Source organism: Diplotaxodon limnothrissa, linkage group LG22, assembly GCF_057381915.1.
Source record: "Diplotaxodon limnothrissa isolate DT_005_m linkage group LG22, D_limnothrissa_male_GT1.1, whole genome shotgun sequence".
In the NCBI taxonomy this organism is placed as follows: domain Eukaryota; kingdom Metazoa; phylum Chordata; class Actinopteri; order Cichliformes; family Cichlidae; genus Diplotaxodon; species Diplotaxodon limnothrissa.
In genome coordinates this window covers 19,214,743-19,237,131 of record NC_140616.1, presented here as the reverse complement: position 1 = coordinate 19,237,131, position 22,389 = coordinate 19,214,743, and the positions used below count along the sequence as shown (strand labels likewise).

General features: G+C 42.3%; 2 protein-coding genes across 5 annotated transcripts in view; both read right to left on the bottom strand.

The window, feature by feature from the left end:
* The window catches only part of pum1 (pumilio RNA-binding family member 1), a 31,011-nt gene extending 23,108 nt beyond the window's left edge, over positions 1–7,903 (bottom strand). For all 4 annotated transcript variants that reach the window (XM_085345869.1, XM_085345871.1, XM_085345870.1 and 1 more), the window contains exons 1-2: positions 7,821–7,903; positions 3,893–4,065 (exon numbers count right to left, since the gene is read on the bottom strand). In XM_085345869.1, coding sequence (XP_085201995.1) covers positions 3,893–4,054 — 162 coding nt within the window. In that variant the 5' untranslated portion in view covers positions 4,055–4,065; positions 7,821–7,903. The remainder of the gene's footprint in view (positions 1–3,892; positions 4,066–7,820) is intronic.
* A 4,035-nt stretch (positions 7,904–11,938) lies between these two features.
* nkain1 (sodium/potassium transporting ATPase interacting 1) lies at positions 11,939–19,643 on the bottom strand. Its single transcript, XM_085346028.1, has 7 exons — positions 19,415–19,643; positions 18,454–18,591; positions 18,266–18,346; positions 17,527–17,724; positions 17,276–17,336; positions 13,891–13,972; positions 11,939–12,227 (listed from the first exon to the last, which is right to left on the bottom strand). The coding sequence occupies exons 1-7, from the start codon at positions 19,466–19,468 to the stop codon at positions 12,218–12,220; spliced, it is 624 nt and encodes a 207-aa protein (XP_085202154.1). The 5' UTR covers positions 19,469–19,643; the 3' UTR covers positions 11,939–12,217.
* Between the last annotated feature and the right edge of the window lie 2,746 nt (positions 19,644–22,389).

Here is a 22,389-nt window from a genome sequence, read left to right as displayed (position 1 = left end):
CTTCTTTACTCACAGATCACCACAGTGAGTAGCTCCAGGTTTGATTTGGCAGATTTTTAAGCTGGACCTTCCTGACACAAACCAAAGAGATTTGGGATCATTTGCTACAAACTGCCGCAAAGTATATATATTCCTTAATTCAGGAATATATGTTTGGTTTATTATGTATTCATCACAGTAATTCAGCCCATGTTGGTTTGTTACATTTTACCTTTGTTAATCTGCAAAATCCTCACATCCAAAAAGGTGACAAAAACTTCAGTAATTTTTCTATATAAATACCTACAAAGAATCAATTATCACAGCAGCCACGAGTTTGTTTGTTTTTTACAAAAATGAGCTGACAACAATGAATTGAATCTTTATGATATAAAACTGACTCTCTAGAAAGCCCGAACATGTGAATTGTATGTGTAACACAAAAAAACCAAAACAATAACCCATTAGAGGCAGCGCTCTAATGATTGTAGCCACCTTCATGCTACAACATGTCAGCTTCATTTCCAGAAAATAGCTGTGTTCATGGACACTAGGGCTGAACGATTATGGAAAATAATCTAATTGCGATTTTTTGCCCCAATATTGCGATTGCGATGCGATATGCGATTATTTTTTAAGGTCTTTGTCTTCTGTATTATTAAACAAAGACAAGCAATACATCATATAGTATGGCCAATACTATATTACATTAATTTTAAACTGTTCTTTCCTGGAAGACAGACCTCTGTTATGATGACATGAGGTGATGCATGAATTGATGACTGACATTTTTATTTAACTTCTTCAATCACAACAGTATATTTGAACATACACAATAGTTTATTTTTAGCTTACAAACATCTGAGCATAAAGTGCTGACAAGGAACCCTGGTGTAAACATTAAAATGAAAGTCAGTACAATGTGCAGATTGCAGAAATATACATAAAAAAAAAAATCAGTGGCTTTACCACACTCAGTTTTTCGACATCTGTGAACTACTAGACAGTCATTCAATTAAAAAATAATATTAAATAAATAAAACTAATAAATAAAAAATACACACATCTTACTGATCTCTGCAGTCAGTAACATTACACATAAAGTGCAAACATAATAGCAATTGTATAAACACACACACAAACACGCCTTTAAAGTTTAAAGGCGTGAAATTGGACGGTCTAGCCTTCTGATTAGCTAATCAGAAGGCTAGTTCTGATTAGCGTCACCGCTGTCTCGGTGGAGTTTAATAAACTCGGCCGTCTGCTTCTTGCTATCTAAAATATAACCAGACACTGGTGTAAATTCTCGACTGTCTCATACTTCTGTTTAATAAGTTTTCTGTTTGACGTTTAGTCAGCTGTGTGAAAACCAAGGAGGAACCCACCCGGGGGATTAATAAAGTTTTATTTTATCTAATCTAATAACTTTAATCTCAGCCAAACCGATTTACTCACGAACAAACAAGACACTGAAAAAAGCCCAACAATAACATTTTTAGGTTGTCTAAGTGACTTATATATTACGTTTAACCCGAGCAGCGAAACTCCGCGGTGATCTGAAAATGATGTGCCGGGAGTTGTGCCGTTCTCGGCCGCATCAGTAACCCTCGAGCTCCCGGCTAGCTGTCGAGCTGGTGGGTAGCAGACGCCTCTGAAAACGTCGAAGCACTTTTGCAAATATGGGATATCTTGATAAACCGAGCAGATATTTGATGTTTACACAACTACTTTCTCGCCTGAAAATATGTTAAAAGTTTATTTTGTGACCCAGAAAGATTAGTATGAGTAATTTTAAAACTTAGTAGCGGCCGCCATTGCTGGAAACTGGAGTTTGGCTGGGCCGCGCTATGAATTCTGGGATATGGTAGTAATTTGGACAGCCTTCGGCGCGTCGCTGTGACGTAATCGGTCTACAAATGCGGCCTCAGGAGGATGCAGCCCATGAATTTGGACATGTCCAGAGTATAATCGCAGCCTTTGCGGTTAGAAAATTGCACTTGATCATGTCGCGATATTATCGCAAATGCGATATATCGTTCAGCCCTAATGGACACCTGATGTAGCAGAAATAACAACAATAATAACTTTTACGCAGTGGTTTAAAACAAACAACTGAGTCAGATGAAGATCAAGTTTATGCGCTTCAACCTCATAAGCGTGGTCACCTGTGGACTTAAAATAAGAGCGTGGAACAGTTAAAAGACCCTGATCAGATGGTCAGAGGCTAACTCCTAAAATAAGGTTTTCACAACATCTGAGCTTCAGAAGCCAGTGAAGGGTGTTACCGCTTCACTTGAAAACCATAATCCTTCCAAACTAGTGATCTAACAATGAGGAAGGTCCCCTTTGCTGTGGCTGATGCCCTGCATTTATCAAGCGTGATGCTAGCCGTTTAAGCAGAGCTCCTTTAACAACCATTGTTTATTCAGCTAATAACAGCCGAGGCAATACAAAAGCCTTAAAGCTAGTAAGATAAGACTGCAATTATTTGGTTCATTAGCTCTCGAGTCAAATGCACATGTTCCAGAAAGCTTGAGATGAGTGTCATCAAGCTTTAATGGCTGTGTTGCAATGTCTCATTTTCTGGTGCTCTAATCAGGGTTTGTAACAAAGTACTGGAGATTACAGTCATATGGGTATTTTTATGATATTGCTTAAAGTAAAACCGTAGGTGTAAGATCAGTGACCTTTACCCTCATTTGCCTAGATGCACCCAGATATGACCAGTTAAAATTGCCTAACAGAGTTAGCTAGCTAGCCAAGCACCAACCAGAATACATCATTTGAGAAATTCAGTGATAATGTCAAAGAGAAAAGGTGAAAAACCCCAAAAACGTAGACAATTCCTGGCTACATCTGACAGCTACACCTGCTAACACCTATTAATAAGTAACACTGAAGCTGCATCCCCACTTTTAATGATGCATAGCGACATGGCAACAAGAAACTGTTATGGAGGGCTGCAAAAATGTGCGATAGAAGCTCATTGGTGCGGTCCTCCACAACAATCCCAGTTTCTCAACTGGCCACTTGGGAAAATTAATTGCCCATTCCCTGCTTTAGAGGGTTACCTAGACAACCAGAGCTTGGAATGCTGCAAACAACAAGCCATCACTGCAAAGTGCAATGAGTGAATGGTTTCCAGTGTAAATAAATAGGAACTGAAAGATTACAAAACTGTGACAAACTAATCATTGGTTGTTTATGTGTTAGTTAGGCAGGAGCACCTTCTATTGGTAGATTATGAGGACAAGAACCTTCAAAACAAGGCAGACATGCTCAGATTAAGGTAGGTTGGTGTGGTCTGCCAATTTGCGGTAAAATATTGCATGATGAATACTGATAAGGGAAGGAAAATATGACTTGCACCATTGTGAACAACACTATAATAGCTGTAGTATTAAAACAACAACAGGTACTACATTGTTAAGAGTGAGAAGTCTATTAGTTCTTGTTGGTGCCACCCCACCAAATTACAACAAACTGTGACACCAGATAAGCTGTTGACCAGTTGACCAGCTTTCAGTACTTTTGTAGTTTATACCCAAATATCTGCTGTTTACAGTTCAGTTTCCTGTCTTACACATGAGCCTCGTCTTACTGGACTGACTAGTTTTTGGTTGTTTTTGTTAAGTTAGTGCTGGGGTAATCTAAACAACTAAACATTTCCTGCTGTTAACAGCATCACACTTCAAAAGTTTCATTATTAAACCAGCAGGACATTTTTATTGTCTGCATGTCAGAGGAATTACAATGTGTTTATCACAGAGAGAGGCGAGCTATAATAGCCATCCAGGTAGACTGCTTTACCTTTTGTATGCGCTGTAGTAGAAAGTCATCACGCCAGTTTAATTCAATGGAAAAAGACATGAATGAATGAAAATAGCAAATGTATCAGAGAGGCGGTTTTTACCTGCTGGCTGGGGGGTGTGGCCTGAGGGGTCTGCCCAGTTGGAGGGGCATGTCCTCCGCTGCTCAGCACCACGGGCATGCTGGGAGAAGTACTTCTATGGTGGGGGCTGAATGAATCCTGCCAGAGCACTGCTTTCCTCTTCAACACACACACACTGCTCATTCCACCACAGCCTGTCCAGAGTGAGTGAAATGCATCAGTCACAGAAAACATAACAGTTCAACATAGTAAAAGTTTGGAGCACTCTGACCAATTTAACACCGAATCTTATGATGAACGGTGAAGATCCAACAGCCGCGAAGCACAAGTGTCAAATTATGAATAAAAACGCTGCAGTCCAATAACCAACTTCGCTGCAATAAAATAATTATTGAGATTTGATGTTTATTCATTTGTGGGCTGTAAATTAAAAGCTCATCTGCTCCTAAATGAGAAGAAAGGGAAAAAACACACTGCAACACAATGCAGCATAATTAATCAGCACAACAATCTAAAGCATGAATCCATGCATCTCTACAAAAACAACAACAACAAAGCTGACTTTTGCCAGGGTGGATGTACTGCAGGGTTGTATAATACATGCTCCTCTAAAAACAACTCAGAATAATAAAGCTGATATCCCACTATATTATCTTCATACCTAACATTTTCCCATGTCATCATGCCAGCTTGATGCCAAATTAGTTCACAGCAATTAAACTGCTGTGAACAATGACCCCTAACTCAGAAACGAGGTGGCTGGAAGCATATGAAGCAAAATGAACCAAATCATTTGTCTGTAATATTACGGTTCCCCCAGAGTTGTGGTCAAAGGTCAGGCTCAGTGCCACTATCCTGTAAACCAATTAATATAGATACCAAACTGCACTTTATATTCTGACTACACTCCAGTGTACTGTAGTACTTGCTTTATGTTATTTATTTTCTGTGCTTATTATTTTGTATTTTAATTTTGTTTTTACTTGTGTGAAGGGAACCTGCAAAGTCAGAATTTCATTGTTCAGTGTAACCACTTTGTTTTGCAGTATTAATGACATAAACGTCTTGATTAAGGCACAAATGAGAAAACAAAGGAAATTGAGCCAAAATTCATTCATTTTCCAGTAGGGCAGCCCTCACACGTTTGACAACAAACCAGAGATGCAAAAATATTTAAACAAATATTGTTTACTTTCTGCACCAGGTGACAGTTAACGCTGTTTTATGCAACTGCAATACAATAACAAAAACTAGCTTCACGCGAGCTAAAAGCAAACTTTAAATCTATCAGTGTGCACAGGTTATATATTAGAATCACAATTCAAAAGCACTACAATGTACCTAAAAAATAAAATTTTAACCTAACTAAAACAGTCAAACCTTCAAACCATCTTTGGACTTTATTCTTTGTGAAGAAAGGTCAAAGAATATCACACACAATGCTGCAATACTGCTTACCAGACTGTTGGTATAACACTCTTACGACAAAATGGTGAACTGTTATTAAAGCTGCCTAACTGCTGAGGATCAGCACAAGAGCACTGGGATCAACAGATACAGAAGTAAACCAGAGAACATTTTACAAGCCAGCCCAGGGCAGCAGCTGATTTAACTGCCAACCTGCCTATCGGCAGCAGAATGTAAACTTTACTGCACCCTCTGTATCTGGCTGATGCAAACACGCTGCTATGAACTCCAGTGACAAAGGTTCACTTGGCAGGAATGTTGTGAAACTTCTACAAATTACTCACCCCTAAAAAGGTATTTAGACACACACACAGAGTGGCCTGCATATTCTGCAGAGTCACTGATGAGTTACTTCCTGACCAGTTCAAGGTGTTTCACAGCAGTGTGGCTTCCAAGGAGCCACACTGTCTTAAAGTTGTTTTTAACTGGTCTTTATCAAAGTTCTGCAGGTTGTCTTGAGTTTTTCACTCATTTTCTGTCCTTGCACCTGGCCATTTTCAGAGGAACACTTTTTTTCTTTGTTCATTAAGCCCCTTAGCACTGACCTATGAATCATTCAAGCAGAAAAAAAATACCTAACTCAAGGGATGAACCAGTGTTGTGTTTATGCATAACAGACAACTTATCAAAGAACCAACTTTAAATGCAACATTAGGCACTGTTACTAGCAGCCTGTCGCAAAACACATCTTTTGTTCACATTACTTGAATCTGTATGAAGGAGGAAGCATTCCTGAAAACTATGGCATAGATTTCTCATTTTCCTAGTTAAGCATAAAGAAATAAGGAGGGGCTTAAAACTTTTGCACAGTACTGCACAGTACTGCACGTGCAGAACTGTTTGTTTACAGGCATGGCTTTCAGGGGGTAAATCAGTCCTGCAATACATCCCCCATTTATGAATATCATAATGTTTAGTTTTTTGATGAAAATGTTAGCTGGTATCTAATCATTCAACAGTTTCCATGACAGTATAGATCAGATGTATTATAAACTACAGAATTAATGGCCATAAACTTTGATCCGAGGCTCTCTGTAACAATATCCCTGTTATTGTATTGGAATGCACAAGTCTTTGCTAGATTTACCTCTCAAACCTGCAGTGCATTTAGTGCATTGTGTAAAAGGAACAATTTAAAATAGTAACTATGCACATTGGTGTGAGAATTAGAGGATTTATTTAGCCATGTAACAGAGACAAAGATGTGGTGCTTATTTTTTAAGAAGTTGTTTTGTTAACCCAGGTAAAGAGTGAAGGACAGATTATCTTTAAAATGTGCGGTGTGGACCTAAAGGCCAAGCATTTGGTGGTCAACAATTTTACACAACAGCCCCTGATCTCCAGCAATGAGAGAAGGGTGTAATTTGTATTTGACTCTTACCTCTAATCTCTGTTAAAATGAGCAGCTTCCCATTAATGTCCCCACAGGCTAGAAAGAAATTACAAGCACTTCTTTTTGCACTGAGCCATATACGGTAATTACCTTTGCAAGAGACTGGCAGACACTATGAATCAAACACATGCAAGCTACCAACGTCTGCTGTAACCACTGTGCAACACACCCCCTCTACAAAGACAAAACCACAAGCTGACCGGATGAAGACCCCCCTCCCATAATAAGATAAAAACAAATCGACCGACTGATCATCCCTCCTCCACTCTTGGACAGGCCACAAGGAAATGTTAGCTCTTTATCCCTCTGCTACTGCTCCGAAATCAGCCAGAGAAACACCCGGAAATCCAGCACAGTGCGGCCATTCCCCGCCGAGAAGCGCACACGGCTCGGTCTGCCACAAGTTTGATGCGAGGACCCGGAAACAGGCGGCGGTGTTCACGGTCTAACTGGGTTAATCATTCAATACCGGGGGATCAATCCACCGCATACCGGGCACAGACAGGGGTGTGACAATACGAGAGGGGCAGCATGCAAGCTAGCAAGGGGGGATAACGCTGGAGCAACATTTCTCTCCCGGCAGACATGACACATCAAAACGAAACCGAGTATGGGGATGCTTCGTGAAATAATTCACGGCAGCTACCTTTATGCATCCGCGTCCCGTCACGCCAGCCCCGGAGCTGCCGTGGGGGGGGTTCACTATGTGTCTACCAACAATAACACGGCCTCCCGACACAAGCTCAGCCCGGGCGAACCGGTGGACAAACGCGCAGTGTTTTTAACCGCTCCCCACCACCGTAGTGTGGTTATTAATAAATAACCAGAGGACTACACCTGTCCGCCGAGCCTGCAGCCCCACGGGTCCCGGTGACGCGGATGCTAACAAAGGCCCGAGAGCTGTCTGGAGCGGAAGACCGACACAACGGGAGGAAGGAGGCAGGCAGCAGAAAGGGAGGCAGCCGCTTCAGCCTCGCAAAATATTCTCGTTTAGCGCCCTTTCAGAGCCGCAGTAACGACAATACCCGCACCGAAGCGTGCATAAACACCCCCCTGAGCAACCGCGACCGCTAACGACTCGATACTCACCGGCGGAGAGGGTGGATGGTCGCGGATTTCAGCCCCAGTTTCTCTCTAACACCCCAGGCTTTCACTCCGACAACATGGCGGCTCGACGGAGGAGCAGGCAAGAGCGCTGCATGACGGGAAGGGATGAGAGAGAGCGTACGGTTCACTGCGCCAACCGGGAGGGGAGGGAAGGAGGGTCACACCGGACCGGTCCCTTTGTTATGCATGTTTGTAGTCTGCTTGCACTGCGGGGCGTGTTTATTATTGTTTTACCTGCACCTCATTCACCTGTCTGTTAGCTAAAGGCGAAAAAAGTAAATGCTTTAACAGACGGCAGCTTCTCTGTTCATCTTGTATCTCAAATAGAATACGTCACTAATTAAATTAAATTATATTGCAATGTTACAATAAAAACTTTATATGTGTGTTTAAATTTAAAAAAGATGTAAACATTTTTCAATATATATTTATGGTGCTATCTTCCGCTGCTACAGCCTTCCTTTACTGTGGGCTATACAATGCGCCGGGGTCTCCACGGTAACGGGGTGCGCCACAAGGCCAGCCAGTGCGTGGCTCCCGGACGCTCCGTTACACCTCCGGAATGTGGGCAGACGGCGTGAAAAGGGGGCAGTGAGCGGCCCACATTACAAAAATAACCCAGTGGTCCTTTGGAAATGTGCCAGTGGCGACACCGTGACTGCAGACCGGAGAGAACGCCGTCCGCACGCACCCGCGCGCGGATGACGTCATGGGTACAGTAGATAATGGCTACCCTTATAGAAAATGTATTGGGGATCATATGGGGCATTTGTAGGACTCCTCCGGCCCAGTAATCCCGGATTAAATAGCCATAAGTATATAATTAGCGCCACTTGTTATTTTTAGACGCACAAAGTTAAAATAAGATTACCCCCCTCTTTGTCATTTACAATGTTTGAAATTATACCTCTAAGTCTCTATCATATGAGTTCCACTCAGGAACATGGTCAAGTTGTTCTGTATTGTCTTCTTTTTTAATATACTAAAAGTAATCATGATACTTAAATCACAATATAGTAATACACACTTTCAGACACAGCTGCTAATCTTTCTATGAAATTGCTGTTATTTTATTTTGAAATTCAACTTAATTACTTGAAATACACTAAACAGCCATTTTATTAGATACACTTAGCCACCACAAGGTTGAACCCCCTTTATGCCTACAGAGTTTTCTAAATTTTTCTTGGTATACATTCAACCAGCTGCTGGAAACGTTCCTCAGAAATTTTGCTCCATATTGACGTGACAGCATTGTGTACTGGGAACCTCCTGTTCTACCACATCCCAAAGGTTCTCTTTTGGATTGAGATCTGGTGACACTGGAGGTCATTTGAGTACAATTAACTTATTGTCTTGATCAAAAAATGTTTGAAATGATTTGAGTTTTGGACATGCCATCAGAAGATGGATACACTGTTATTATAAAGATCAGCAATAATACTCAGATAGGCTCTGGCATTTGAACAAAGTCGGTATTATGGGGCTCAAAGTGTGCCAAAAAATCTTCCTGAACCGTCAACGCACGGATGGGTCCATGCTTTCATGTTGCTTACACCAAATCCTACCCCTACCATTCTAATGCTGCAGCAGAAATGGAGTCATCAGACCAGACCATATTTTTCTAGTCTTCTATTGTCCAGTTCTGGTGAACTCATGCAAATTGTACACTCAGTTTCCTGTTCTTAGCTGACAGGACCTGGTGTGGTCTTCTGCTTCTGCAGCCCATCTGCTTCAGAGATGCTCTTCTGCATACCTGTTGTAACGACTATTTATTTGAGTTTCTGTAGCACTCTGGCCATTCTCCTCTGACAGTTGACATCAACAGGGCATTTTCACCCAGAGAACTGCGGCTCACTGTGGATTTACTCTTTTCCAGACCATTCTCTCTAAACCGTGGAGGTGGTGGTGGAGTGGATCAACAGTTTCTGAAATACTTCAACAACCATACCTCGTTCAAAGTCACTAAAGTTATCTTTCTTCCCCATTCGTTTAAATATCACCACTTAATCTTTACTCTATCTACATGCTTAAATTCACTGGGTTGCTGCCATGTGATTGGGTGACTAGATAACCATATTTTTCCAGTCTTCTGTTGTCCAGACATGTGACTAGATAACAAACTTTTGAACATGTGTACCTAATAAAGTATGAAGTAAAAAAATTCTAATACATTAAAGGTGAGTAATACACATTTTTAGAGGTTTAAAAAGTATATAAGTAATGAAAATTTACGGTGACTGTATTTTCAAATTTAACTGTCTGTTTAGAGTTCATGTTTTAAAAAAATGAAATTAAAGTGATTTTATTTTGAAATTCACACATCAGCTTCATTAATGGATCCCAGTTCAGCAGCGGAGGCATAAAATAAGTCAACTCACATGTACCGTTACTATTATAATGTCACTTTGAGACAATGTTTTGACAGTCAAATCCTCGCTGCAGAACATCAGCCCAGCTGGGTGCATCATTTGGATAACGCTCCTGACTAATCCTCCAAACAATTCAGTGCCTTATAATCCCAATATTATTACAATGTAATCAAAGGATGGAAAGCACTCAATTTATTAAACCCTCCTGGGTGAGACAAATGAGTCTGCACACACACACACAAGCACACACGCAGAGACAACAAGAGCCACATTTCATGTAGAAAGTGTAGTTTTATTATTTCAAACTTCTCCTTAACACCCGAGAAGGTTTTCACCTCATACCTGTCTCCCTCCTTCCCTTTTCCTTTCTCCAGTTACATCTACAAAAACTACTCATTACTGTGTATGGTACATTTTCCTCCTCAGTCGCCATGCTCTGGAAATCAGCGAATGAGCTGCAGGAGTGGACGTAGCTCGTGAGATGACGATGGTGGGGAATATTAGCTGCAGATGGGCTTAAAAGAAGGCAGCGTGAGGATGTAAGCAAAACGAGAGGACGAGGGAAACGGGTACTAAGAAAACAAGTCTGGACGTGTAACCCTCTCCTCCCACCGAGTCCCACCCACCTGCCCCCACCCCTTTTTGTTTGTTTTTTCTTTCCCTAAATGGAACCAACAATAACAATCATTGGCTGGTTATTTACATGCACAGTGTCCCCCCCCGTTACCACCCCATAGACACACTAATGCCTGATCCCAAAGCCATCTGCTGATCAACAGTGTTACATGTTACAATATGTTGAATAGATTTTCCTGACAATCACTTTTACTTGATTTCAGAAGCAAGCCAAACCTATAATTTAAAAAAGACAAGGCTGGTGATATTCCATGGTAAAACAAAAACAGCAACGAAATCAGCCTTTTGATAAATATTTTCCATGTTGTGAAAGCCCTCTTGTACAAAACTATTGAAAACCCCATCAGTCAGCCACGCCGTTGCACCAAATTGCACCCCTTTGTCACAACAAAGCTGGGCACTGTAGTTTATTTTAAACACGCACCTCTCCCTCACTGTAAATACTACCTGGACATAAAAATAGTTTCCACAAACGTGCTCTTTATTGCTAAAGAAACTACAGCGTGCAGCTGTTGTAGGAAAGTACAGTAAAACAAATCAGTGCTGGGCGCTACAGGGAAGCTACTGAAAGATGGATGTTTTTTGGTCTTTTCATGTTTTGCCTTGTATTTACCGTAATAATAAACAAGTGAAATATCACCTGCCTTATCTTTTAAGGAATTCACGCCTTTCTATGCGTCCTGGGACCTCAGCAGTGGCTTCGGCTGGAAGGTGAAAGCAGGGAAGGAGGAAGGGGGAGATGGCTTTGGGAGCGGGAATCGTAATCGACTGCTCTACACATCACCACGTTCTAAAAACAACAACAGGTACGAGCCGTGCCTCTTTTTTTATTAGGTGACCCCCCCCCCAACCCACCCACCCACATCGACGAGCCCAACCCCACCCACCCCCCAAACAAAACAAAACAAAACAAAACAAAACAAAGCAAGAACAAAAACAAAAAGAAATCACAGGGGCACCAAGTGGTAAGAGTCCAGGGTGCAACTGCAAAGCACCAGCTAGTCCTGTGGAATTACACAATCACACACACACACACACACACAGCAGTGGGAGTGTTGAGAGCTGGCAGTTTAGTGAACTGTCCCCTCGGTGAGGCCAGCTCTTGTTCTATGAATCTCTTCTCCCCTCGCCTTCCTCCCGCGTCGCCTTCCTCTCGTCACGCCGCCCGGCATGCTGGTTCTTCCCTGAGCTCTGTACATTCTTTTCAGGGCCATATTTCACTTTCTCAGACACACACACACACAGTCACACACACTCACACGCCTCTCCGTCTGGGTGGGGTTAAGTCCATTTCTCAGGTAAACTGTGACAGAGTGAGTCCATCCACAGTGACACCATCAGGGTTTGGCCTGAAGGGGGTGCTACCAACAGTTAACCAGCCCTGCAGGGGTGCAGAGAGGATGACATAAGTTAAAATTACAATATGCTGCACTTTGACATAACTGCATGAAAAAAGGCACTTCACTGATTTTACTCATGAAGTTGAATTTCGTGGCATTAAACTGCTCTGCCAAAAAACCAGTCCTGTAATTTTCAAAGGCAGGTTTTCATGCTTTAACGCAAAAACTGTTATGGTTATGAAATGTCTAACATTTTTTGAGATTGATACAAATGTATGGAGTTAAATTAGCCTCAAAAGGATTACAAACTAATACTTACAAGGATAAAAAAAATACTGATCATTCCTGCACAAATGTTTACGTTCAAGGACACAAATCTGATCATTTTTACTTTCAAAAAGCTGCTACTTTCAGCTGCTCCCTTATTCACAAGGGGTCGCCACAGTGAGCCGCTCTGCATGTTTGATTTGGCAGATTTTTTATTTTTTTTTGCACCAGATTAACACATTCACTTGGCAAGCGAAAGGCCACTGGTTCGATTCCAGGTGGAGACACAAATCCCCTTTGGGTTTGTACCAGGAAGGTAATCCGGTGTAAAACTCTACCAGCCTAGGCGAGTAGCCCAAAGAAGCCCTTCTTGACACAACCCCAAAGGAACAGTATCCTCCCGGATCAAACCGGGGATCTTTCCCTCATTAGGCGACAATGAAAACCTTCTTTTAGCTCACTTAAGAGCTTTGCCTGATACGGAGAGATCTCGTGATGTGTGCACTTGTTTATTTGGAGCATTTTTCACATTTGCAGCTTTGAACGGTTTCTCAAGCTGCGTTCAAGTGCTAGTGAAAAATTGGACACTGGAGGCCTGTAACTGAAGAAGGATTTTGTCTCATCCAGGTAGCTTGAGGGTTAAACCTGGGTTTTCAGTACCATGAAGATGTGTCTCTTTTTAGCGGCGCTCCAGAGCAGGTTAAGTTCTAGATTAGAGATCAGAGGGTATGAAATCACCACCTACTGACCAATCAGTTCTCCAGCAAATTATATCATCATTCCCAGAAGGTCCCATGGACCTCTGTGCGTGGACGGCATGAGGATCGAAAGTTTTTTTAATAGTGTCTAAAGTCTTTGCATTTCCCTGATAATTAGCAATAAATATAGATTCTTATATTATATTTTAAATATAGATTTTAATCACCATTTAATATCTCTGGAGTAGGTGACACTCGCAGGGATCATTTTCTGTGAAAGAAAACTCATATGATCCCATATGATTGCAGAGAGATACCCTGGGTATACTGAACTTGCTTCATAGTCCAGGGCCCTGGCCTTCCCTTGGATTCTAAGAAAAACTAAAAAAGTTTTTAAAGCTACAGGTCTGGATATATATGCATTTGTAAAGGAGTTTTATATTTGTTCAAATTGCTTTGTATTTGTGTGTGGATTGGAGCATGCATTTTGTGAGTACCCAAAAGTACTCACAAAAACGTTGTACACATTTTCATCATCCCTTTGAGACTAACTTAACTCCATACAAATTAAGGACTAAAAACAGATCCTCACTCAGCTTGACTGCACTACATTTATCCAACACCATTACACAATAGCAGTGCTACAATGCTGGAATAGCGCTTGAAAGATTAACAAAGAAAGCAACAAAAACAAAGATATTAAAATAGGAGACATTTGGAGAAGATGGCTGTAACTCACGTGTAAAGAGGCTGCAGCTGCAGATGAGAGGACTTCTGAGGAGGCTGGTAGCCATAAGAATCGAACCCACCAATGAAATCAACTTCATGAGGGGAGAAAGAACAAGAATGACATCATTCCACTTTCCCTTAAACTGTGTGTGTGTGTGTGTGTGTGTGGGGAGGGTTATATACCAGGTGTTGTATTTCAAGATAACTCTCTCACAGCATCAGATTGTATCATCTTATGCGTTTGGCATGCTTTTATAGACTGCAAACTGTGACATCAGAATGAGCAGAGATACAATACCAATACATCAACCTCCCTACTGCCTTTGTGTCACTGATACATAGTTCTACTCTTTCTCAGTTGATTAAAGGAACAGAGTCATGTGGTGTCGAGTGAAGTAGGATTGATTAGCTGCATCAGTGGGGCTATAAAAAAAAACAAACAAACATCAAGTTCTGGATCTGTTTTCTCTACAGCTAGAACTGAACAGCTCCATCATTTTAAAGTAAGAATGTTGTAATGCTTTCTTTTTACAATGAAGCACAAACGTGGTTTAAAAAAAGGCATTTAGTTATTTATTGATGTGTACACACTTATAGAGCTTTCAATAACATGAAGTGTAAGACAGATTAATTACCTGCCACATGCTAGGGAAAACGTGTATTCCCAGACTGGTTGCCGACTGATTACTGGAGGTTGCTGGCTGTCATTAAGTAAAAAAACCTTGTGGTTGCTTTGGTCACTAGCAGATTGCAGCAGTTTCCTGTAATTTGCCTGGAAGATGCCTACTTTTCAGTTTGCGTAATGCTTTATTCAACTTTAACTACACTCGAAGAGTAAATGGCGAGTATTTGCAGGCAAATTGCTTCAGCTAACTCTAGCAACCAACCAGTGACAGAATGCACACTTTTACATGTTTTCCCCACGTGACTGGTAGTTTCTAGATGAATTGTGTGACATTAGTGTATAACAGATATATTAACTCATTCACTGCCAGCCATTGGCAGTGAATGAGTTAAACCCATTGACTCATTCACTGCAATTGACGGCTATAGACGTCAATGGCAGTGAATGAGTTAATATGTGGTGAGTATATCAGCTGATTTAAAACAAGCAATGTGTCACCATTATATTAGGTAAAGAAACACATTTGTCTTGAATATATCACTCGAATCTTTTTTTCAAAAGGCAAAAACAAACAAAAAACAATAAAAATGCACGACACTGCAGTTCCTTGAGTGGCCACTTGAGGCTCACTTCAAAAGTCAGTGTGTCCCCACAGACTCCACAGATTGAAAACGTGACGTCATTCCGGGGTAAAACCGCAAAGGATTCTGGGAACGCGTGGCAAGCGGTACTAGCGCACGCAGGCTTTCACATGAAAACAGTCACACAGCGATAAAAAGAAACACAAAAAATGGCAAGAAGCTGTTGTATTATTAACTGCAATAGCCGGTCGCATGACAGCCACTGGAAGCCGACGGGTAAAGAGATTGTTTTTTTATCGGATTACGTCGTGGAAGAGAAATTGTTCACGCCGTGTTTCCGATGAAACAGCTGATGGATGGCCTGGATTGCAGCCATTCGAAGACCAAATATAAAGTATAAATCTTATATTGATTTGAATTGAATTCATTGCGCTATGCTGCTTTGTTCACTGTGGCTTTGCGGGCTAATGTTTGTTGTGTTTTGTAGGAAAACCAGCCTACAAAATGCTGGAATGCGATCCAGACTGTGCACCCTCTTATCAGCCTGGGTCATACCGAGTTTAAAGCTGCTACCACAGCGAGATTTGATCGGTTAAGAGAGAGAGAGTGATATCAAAACAGCCACGCAACGTCCTGCATATATGTGCCCAAGTGTTGTATTGAAGCAATCAAGTGATGAATAACTGTTTTCCGGTATGTTGTTTTGCAATGGGTTTTTTTTGCATTGTTGATTTGTTTTTTAACGACGCAGCTAATAAAGCATAATGGGAAACAATTATGCCTCTTTCTTGTAAAATTCTATAATAGAATGAAACAATAATGCCAGTTATAAATAAAGACAATAAATTGAATGAATTACGAAACACTCATTTTTTGTCTATTAGATCTGAAAATGTTGTGTAACACTACAACCTGAAACGACAAATAGATTGCGTTTGCCTGTAAAGGAGATAAAGGAAAAGAATTTAACAACAGCTGTGAAATGGAATAGTCCAAATCACCAAAGTAAACTGGACCTGGGCTTGTTGCAGGGATCTGAAGTTAATAAACATCTTGTGAGTGTATGCACTCACACTTAGGACCATATAATAATAAATATGTCCGTGATGAAAGTTGGGCAGCACGCTAACGTCCTTACTCCACTCTGTATGCTCGTAGGGGTCTGACACTTTCACTCCTTTGATTTTCTCCTCGTCCTTTTTTTTTTGCCTTTTTGTCATGTCTGTCTTTGTACGGACGTTTTATACATAACTGTTTTTGGGGCAAATAAAATGCAAGTAGGGATTAAAACCGCAGAATTAATGATTACCGGTGCTGGAAATACTAGCGCTTGATGCAGTGTTTTGATTTTGTTGCCACAGGTACCCACAAAGCAATGCGCGAAAGTCACGTGGTCTGTCAATCTCTATATTAAAAAGCCGAATTTTTGCAGAAAAAAAACCAAATCTATTACAAAATCTGATTTAGTCTCTATATTATAAAAACAAAAAAACAACATGGCGATGGATCTAAAGCTAAAATTTAGACCGGCTGATGTCAAACACTCGCTATATCCATCTTTTATATACAGTCTATAGTCCATCTATTTTATGAGTGTGAGTGGTGCCTTGTTTTAAAATAATACATAGCTGAGAAACTTGATTTTGGTTTTATGGATTTTAAACAAATCGTGTAGATGTTGCGTGTTACTGTTAGAACATCACTGACACTATGCTATGACAGGCATATAATTGCAATACAGCATGCTATTAAGACGTTAGAGACACAGCACTCGCCCACTTCCTCTTACAGGAAATCAAACTTATAACATTGATATGGGACTTCATTTCTTCCACTGAGTGAGCGTAAAACACTCACAAGAGGCACATCACGGGAACAATCAGTCAGACACGCAGATGGCACACTCACGCCGACAGACAAGCACTAGCCAGCTGACAGACGGACACTCTCATGGTGGGAATGCATCCTAATACTCCCCACAGATGGAGGGCTCAGATCACCCAGAGGGAATCCTCTGCAGTGATATCGCTAAGCATGACTCACACAGGAGAAACCAATGAGACGACAGCACTCGCACTCAGAGTCATGGATCTCTCACATAAGAGCCCTCGAAAATAGTACGACAAGCACACCTAATCAACTGAACAAGGTGCTGGAAGAGCTTTTAGTGAGAAGAGAAAGATACTCACAGCTGTCCTCGTCATCCTGGAAGACTTTGCTTACGTAGCAGGCGTAAACAAAGCCAAAGAGCTGTTGGAGAGGAGATGATCAGAAATAAATACAAGGGTTGTTCTGTTAGCTGAGTCACTGCTGACTTGTCCAATATTTCTCGGAAAATGTTTTAGCATGATATTGAGGGTCAGCAAAGTGATACAAAACCAAAAAATGAATGTACAAGAACGTGTGTGTGTGTAAGTGTGAGTGTGTGTTTGATACGTACAGCCAAGAGGATCTGAATGGCTGAGCTCAACACCTCGATGTACTGGTAGTCGAGCAGACACCCGGACACAGTGATGACATGGTGGTCATCGGGGGCCATGCGGGAGTCTAATACTGGTGTTACCAGGCAACCAGGACCGTGCTCCATCCACCACGAACGATGGAGGGATGTGTTGAACGTCATGAGAAAGTCTCTATCCTAAACACACACGCATACAGTAGACACAGAGCTAATTGTCATTCTCTTACTGTATCTTAAAGCTTCTTTTAATTGTTATTAATACAGTGATGCTTTTCTTCTGTCTTCTGCCATGTCTACACTGTTATGTTAAACATAACCAGTTATTAATGAGGTCAGTCTACGTAGAAGTAATACAGATCAAACTTGAGATTCTTTGCTTGGTTTTGCAAAAAGGGAAGACAATCAGAAAAAAAGTTGTCTTAAAAGTAGAGGAGCAAGTGAATGAACACAGTGGCTGAACTGAGATGAATACGGATTATTTTAAACTTTAAATCACTCAAGGCTAATTTACTAGGATCGAAAAAGAAAAATACGGATGTAAAAAGACCTGCCTTAATCGTTAAGTCTAAAAAATACTTCTGAAAAAAGCGACATAGAGCCAGAGAACTGCTAATATTTGGTAGCTGATGCAAAGTAAAATGATCTATAAAAATGTACTTAAATATAACAACAAAACCATACAAGTCAGAACAGGGGTCGCACACAAAACACAACTTACCTGAGAGAGGTTTCCAACCTCCAGGTAGAAACAAATAATGAAGGAGTTCCATCCCACCCAGACGACCAGCCATACTGCATACTGCCAAACAGAGACACAGGGATCGGTGTTTGGGGACCGTAAGTTACACACACAGTTAGTGCAGGAACTGGGACTCCGGTGCAAGATGATGGATATACACTACTCACAAAGATGAGGTATCTGAAGCGAAACTGCACAGTGCCAAACATGCCCAGGATGACGGCCATAATGTGCAGGAAGTTGGCCAGAATGGGAGCCCACTGGTAGCCCAGGAAATCAAACACCTGCCTCTGAAGGGCTGCCACCTGGGAAGGGGTGGGTCACACACACAGACACACACACGTATATATGCATATTAGGAAAGAAACAAGCACACATGCAAATATAAAGGACAGAAAAACACAACACACACACACAAGTAGTGAAGGCTACACACACACATACAGTGACAGGGAGACACATACACAGGCCTGCCGCAGTTGTTTCCATGGTAACTGCCTGGAGCACCAGCCAGTCCAGTGACTGTAAAAAATAAAAAATAAAAAAAAGAGGAGCACCCCCAAAAAGCTCCACCAAACTAATGAGAATCTATGGGCCAAAACCCTGTGCCGCACAACAACTCATCAGCCGGGCAAACAATAGCCTCAATAACTGCTCCTCACACTGCTGCTGTCCACGCCTGCATCACACTCACTGCGGGGAGATGTTACAGTCACTCTTATAACACAGTCATCACCCTTGAGAGTGTCAGTCCTGAGCTATTTCAGAGGAAAACAAACATCCAACTTTCACTCTACAGTAGAGACCAGGTGGTGAGAAGAGCATTTTTGTTCTTTACATTCAGATGATTTTTTTTTCTATATGGAGCTATCAAGCCTCTCTTTATAAACATAGACGACCCTGACACTAAAGACCCCCCTACCCTGTACCCTTCTGCTTTATACACACACCCTAGCCTGTAATGTGGCATGGCACCCCAGCAGCTGCAGCTCAAAGCTTTTTCCTTGTGTGACTGCATGAAGAGGCCAGACAAACATGTCTGATTACAATGTGTGGGTCTGTAGCACGCTCCTCTAATTATATCTTCATGGTGAGTGAGTAGAAACACACACACACACACACACTTACCAGCTGCAGTGAACATATCACCAGCAGCGTGCATCTCCCGTCGCACTTCCCCATTTTGGAGGGCTCAGGACGCGGCTTGGAGCCGCGGAGGCTCCGGGGAAAAGATGGGTCCCCGGTCAGATCCAGACTGCCTGGTCGCCTCAGCTCACAACATTCCCGGCTGAATAGACGTGCCCAAGGCCGCCGCCTCCTCCAGCAGCGCTGGTCCGGCTCTTCCACTCACAGTGGATGACCCATCTTGGCCTCTGCTTTTTTTGTTTTTTGTAAATAACAGTCGCGGGAGGGTTTCAGGAAGGAGAGAGGTGAGGAGGAGGTGAAGAGGGTCCAGTTCACGCCTGCTGCGGTCTGACCACCACAGAATCACCTCGGCCACACCTTCCGAAGAGGGGCTACACAAAGACACAAAGAGAGACGGAAAGCTGTCATAATCCGCTCCGGGCTACAGACAGAAATGAGCATCATATGATACCGGATCACACGGGGGTGGTGGCGGTGAGGAGGAGGAGACCGACCCCGCAGTGGTGGTACTACAGCTAACGTTTGGCTACATACACTACGGACACAAAGCAGCCCGTTGTGACTCACGGTTTTCTAGGAGCGGAAGAGTATCGCCCCCCTCCCCACCTCCTCCTCTCCCAACCTCCGTCGTCTGGATCGTCTTCTCCTCGAGCTGCTCGCGGGGGAAGAAGTCAAGTTAGCGGGCGGTTTTTCTTACCGATACCGGGCTCCTTTGCTCCGTCTCGCAGCGCCTTTTGTCAACAATCGGTGCCGGGGCAGGAGCAGCCGGGGGAGAATGAGAGAGAGAGAGAGAGAGAAAGAGAGAGAGAGAGAGGGGGTGGAGGCTCTCAGTCACCGCGACCCCTCGAGGAGGAGCTGCATGGATTCTGCGGATCCGCGTGCGCGAGGGAGTCAGCGAGTGAGCGCGAGCGAGCAGCCCCGCGAGGCTTTTGAAAGGATCACAAAAGAAATGGGGGCCCGCGGTGGGTGAGGGGGTTCAGACTTGTGGAGGAGGAGGAATAAAATCGCCTCCTCCCTCCAGCACCACCATCCAGACCGAGGAGAGGGAGAGAGGGGAGGCTGGCCCCCGGAGGTGCTGCCCTTTTCCTCAGCTTGTGGTTATTCGGAGCGGAAATAAACACAATTAACAGCCTTGTTTAATCTCAGCTACTTACCACGAGCAGCGCGACAGCACAATACAGTGAGCTGCACACAAGCTATATCAGAGAAGGAGGCAGATGATGAGGCGGCTATTGCAAAGGGCCACGCAGGAATCAATGAGCAAGACAAATGTTTTATTTGGACTTGTAATTCACTATGCTTTTGTGTCAAATCTGTACAAATAAAGAATTCTGAGTTGTCCTGTTTTGATAAATTAAAGCACAGACTCCTTTGGGCTCTACTGAAGTAGATATGCAGTCAAATATAATTCTAAGTGCGGTACAAAAGTATTTGCCCCCCAGTCGTAACCACTTTTTAAGTGGTTCAGTTCAGTTCCACTAACCACACCCAGAGCTGATTACTGCCAGACCTGATGAATCAGGAACTCACTTAAACAGAACCTGTCGGACAAAGTGAAGTAGACTAAAAGATCTAAAAATAAAAAACCAAACAAAACAACAACAACAACAACAACACAACATGCCATAATCTAAAGGAACTCAAGAACAGCTGAGAAACAAACTGACATCTATCAGTCCTGAAAGGGTTATAAAGCCGTTTCTGAGACTTTCGGACTTCAGTGAACCACAGTAAGAGCCGTTATCCACAAATGGAGAGAACCTGGAACATTGCAGAATCTTCCCAGGAGTGGTCCACCTGCCAAAGTTACTCCAAGAGCGCATCAACGACTCATCCAGGAGGTTACAAAAGAACCCAGAATAAAATCTGAACTGCAGGCTTTTCATGTTCAAAAATCCTCCAGTGTGACTGAATTAAAGCAAATCTGCAAAGAAGAGTGGGCCAAAATTCCTCCACAGCAATGTGACAGACTCATTGCTAGTTATCACACACGGTAGATTGCAGTTCTTACTGCCAAGGGTGGCACAACCAGTTATTAGGTTTAGGGAGCAATTAGTTTTTCACATAGAGCCTGGTAGATCTGGATAATTCTTTTTTCCATTAATAAATTAAATCATTTTTTTAAAACTGCATTTTTTTATTCAGTCAGGTTATGTTTGTCAAATGTTAAATTGGCTTGATGATCTAAAACACGTAAGCTAAAACCTAAGAAATCAGGAACGAAGCACATACTTCTGTTGGGCCTTAGGGCAGCCCCTCACTTCATCCGCTCTGTGAAATAAGCTTTTCAAGCCAATCTCTCTCTTTGAGACAACTTTCTTCTGATTGGCTGCCTCCTTCAAGCAGAAGGTTTTAGCAGCAGTTGGGTGGGGTTGCTGTGTCTGTGATGACCATATAAGGGTGTCATCTTTCATTGATGTCATAGAGATCCAAGATTAGAAAAAAGTGCCTGACACAGAGTGTTTAGAGCAGCCTGAAGTTTGAGTTTTGCGTCACAGAGATTTTTTTCTTTTTATTTATTTTTTATTTTATTTTTTTTACATAAGATGACATCACTATTTCAAAGTTTGGGCATGTTTAACTCACCCTTGTTACCAGAACCAGCTCTGGGCATAAGCTGGCAGAGCAGCTGCTCTGAGCCCCCCCCCACACACACACACACACACACACCAACAGGGGGTCCCCCAAGAGAACACGAAATGTAACAGTGTTAATTACATAAAACATAAATGAAACATTCATGCACACTGTAACCATTTGAAACCAATCATTTCAGAAACATCGGGAAGACTGAAGTTCATCGCAGGGATCAAGCAGGACTCATGATCTTCACCAACAGCTCCTCGGAGGGAAATCGTCTTCTCCGCCATAGGGCCGTCCCAGAAGATGAACAGAGGTCTAAAGGTCATGTGCTTTAGAAATAGGAAACAAAATCCAGCAAGGACCTGAGAGATGTA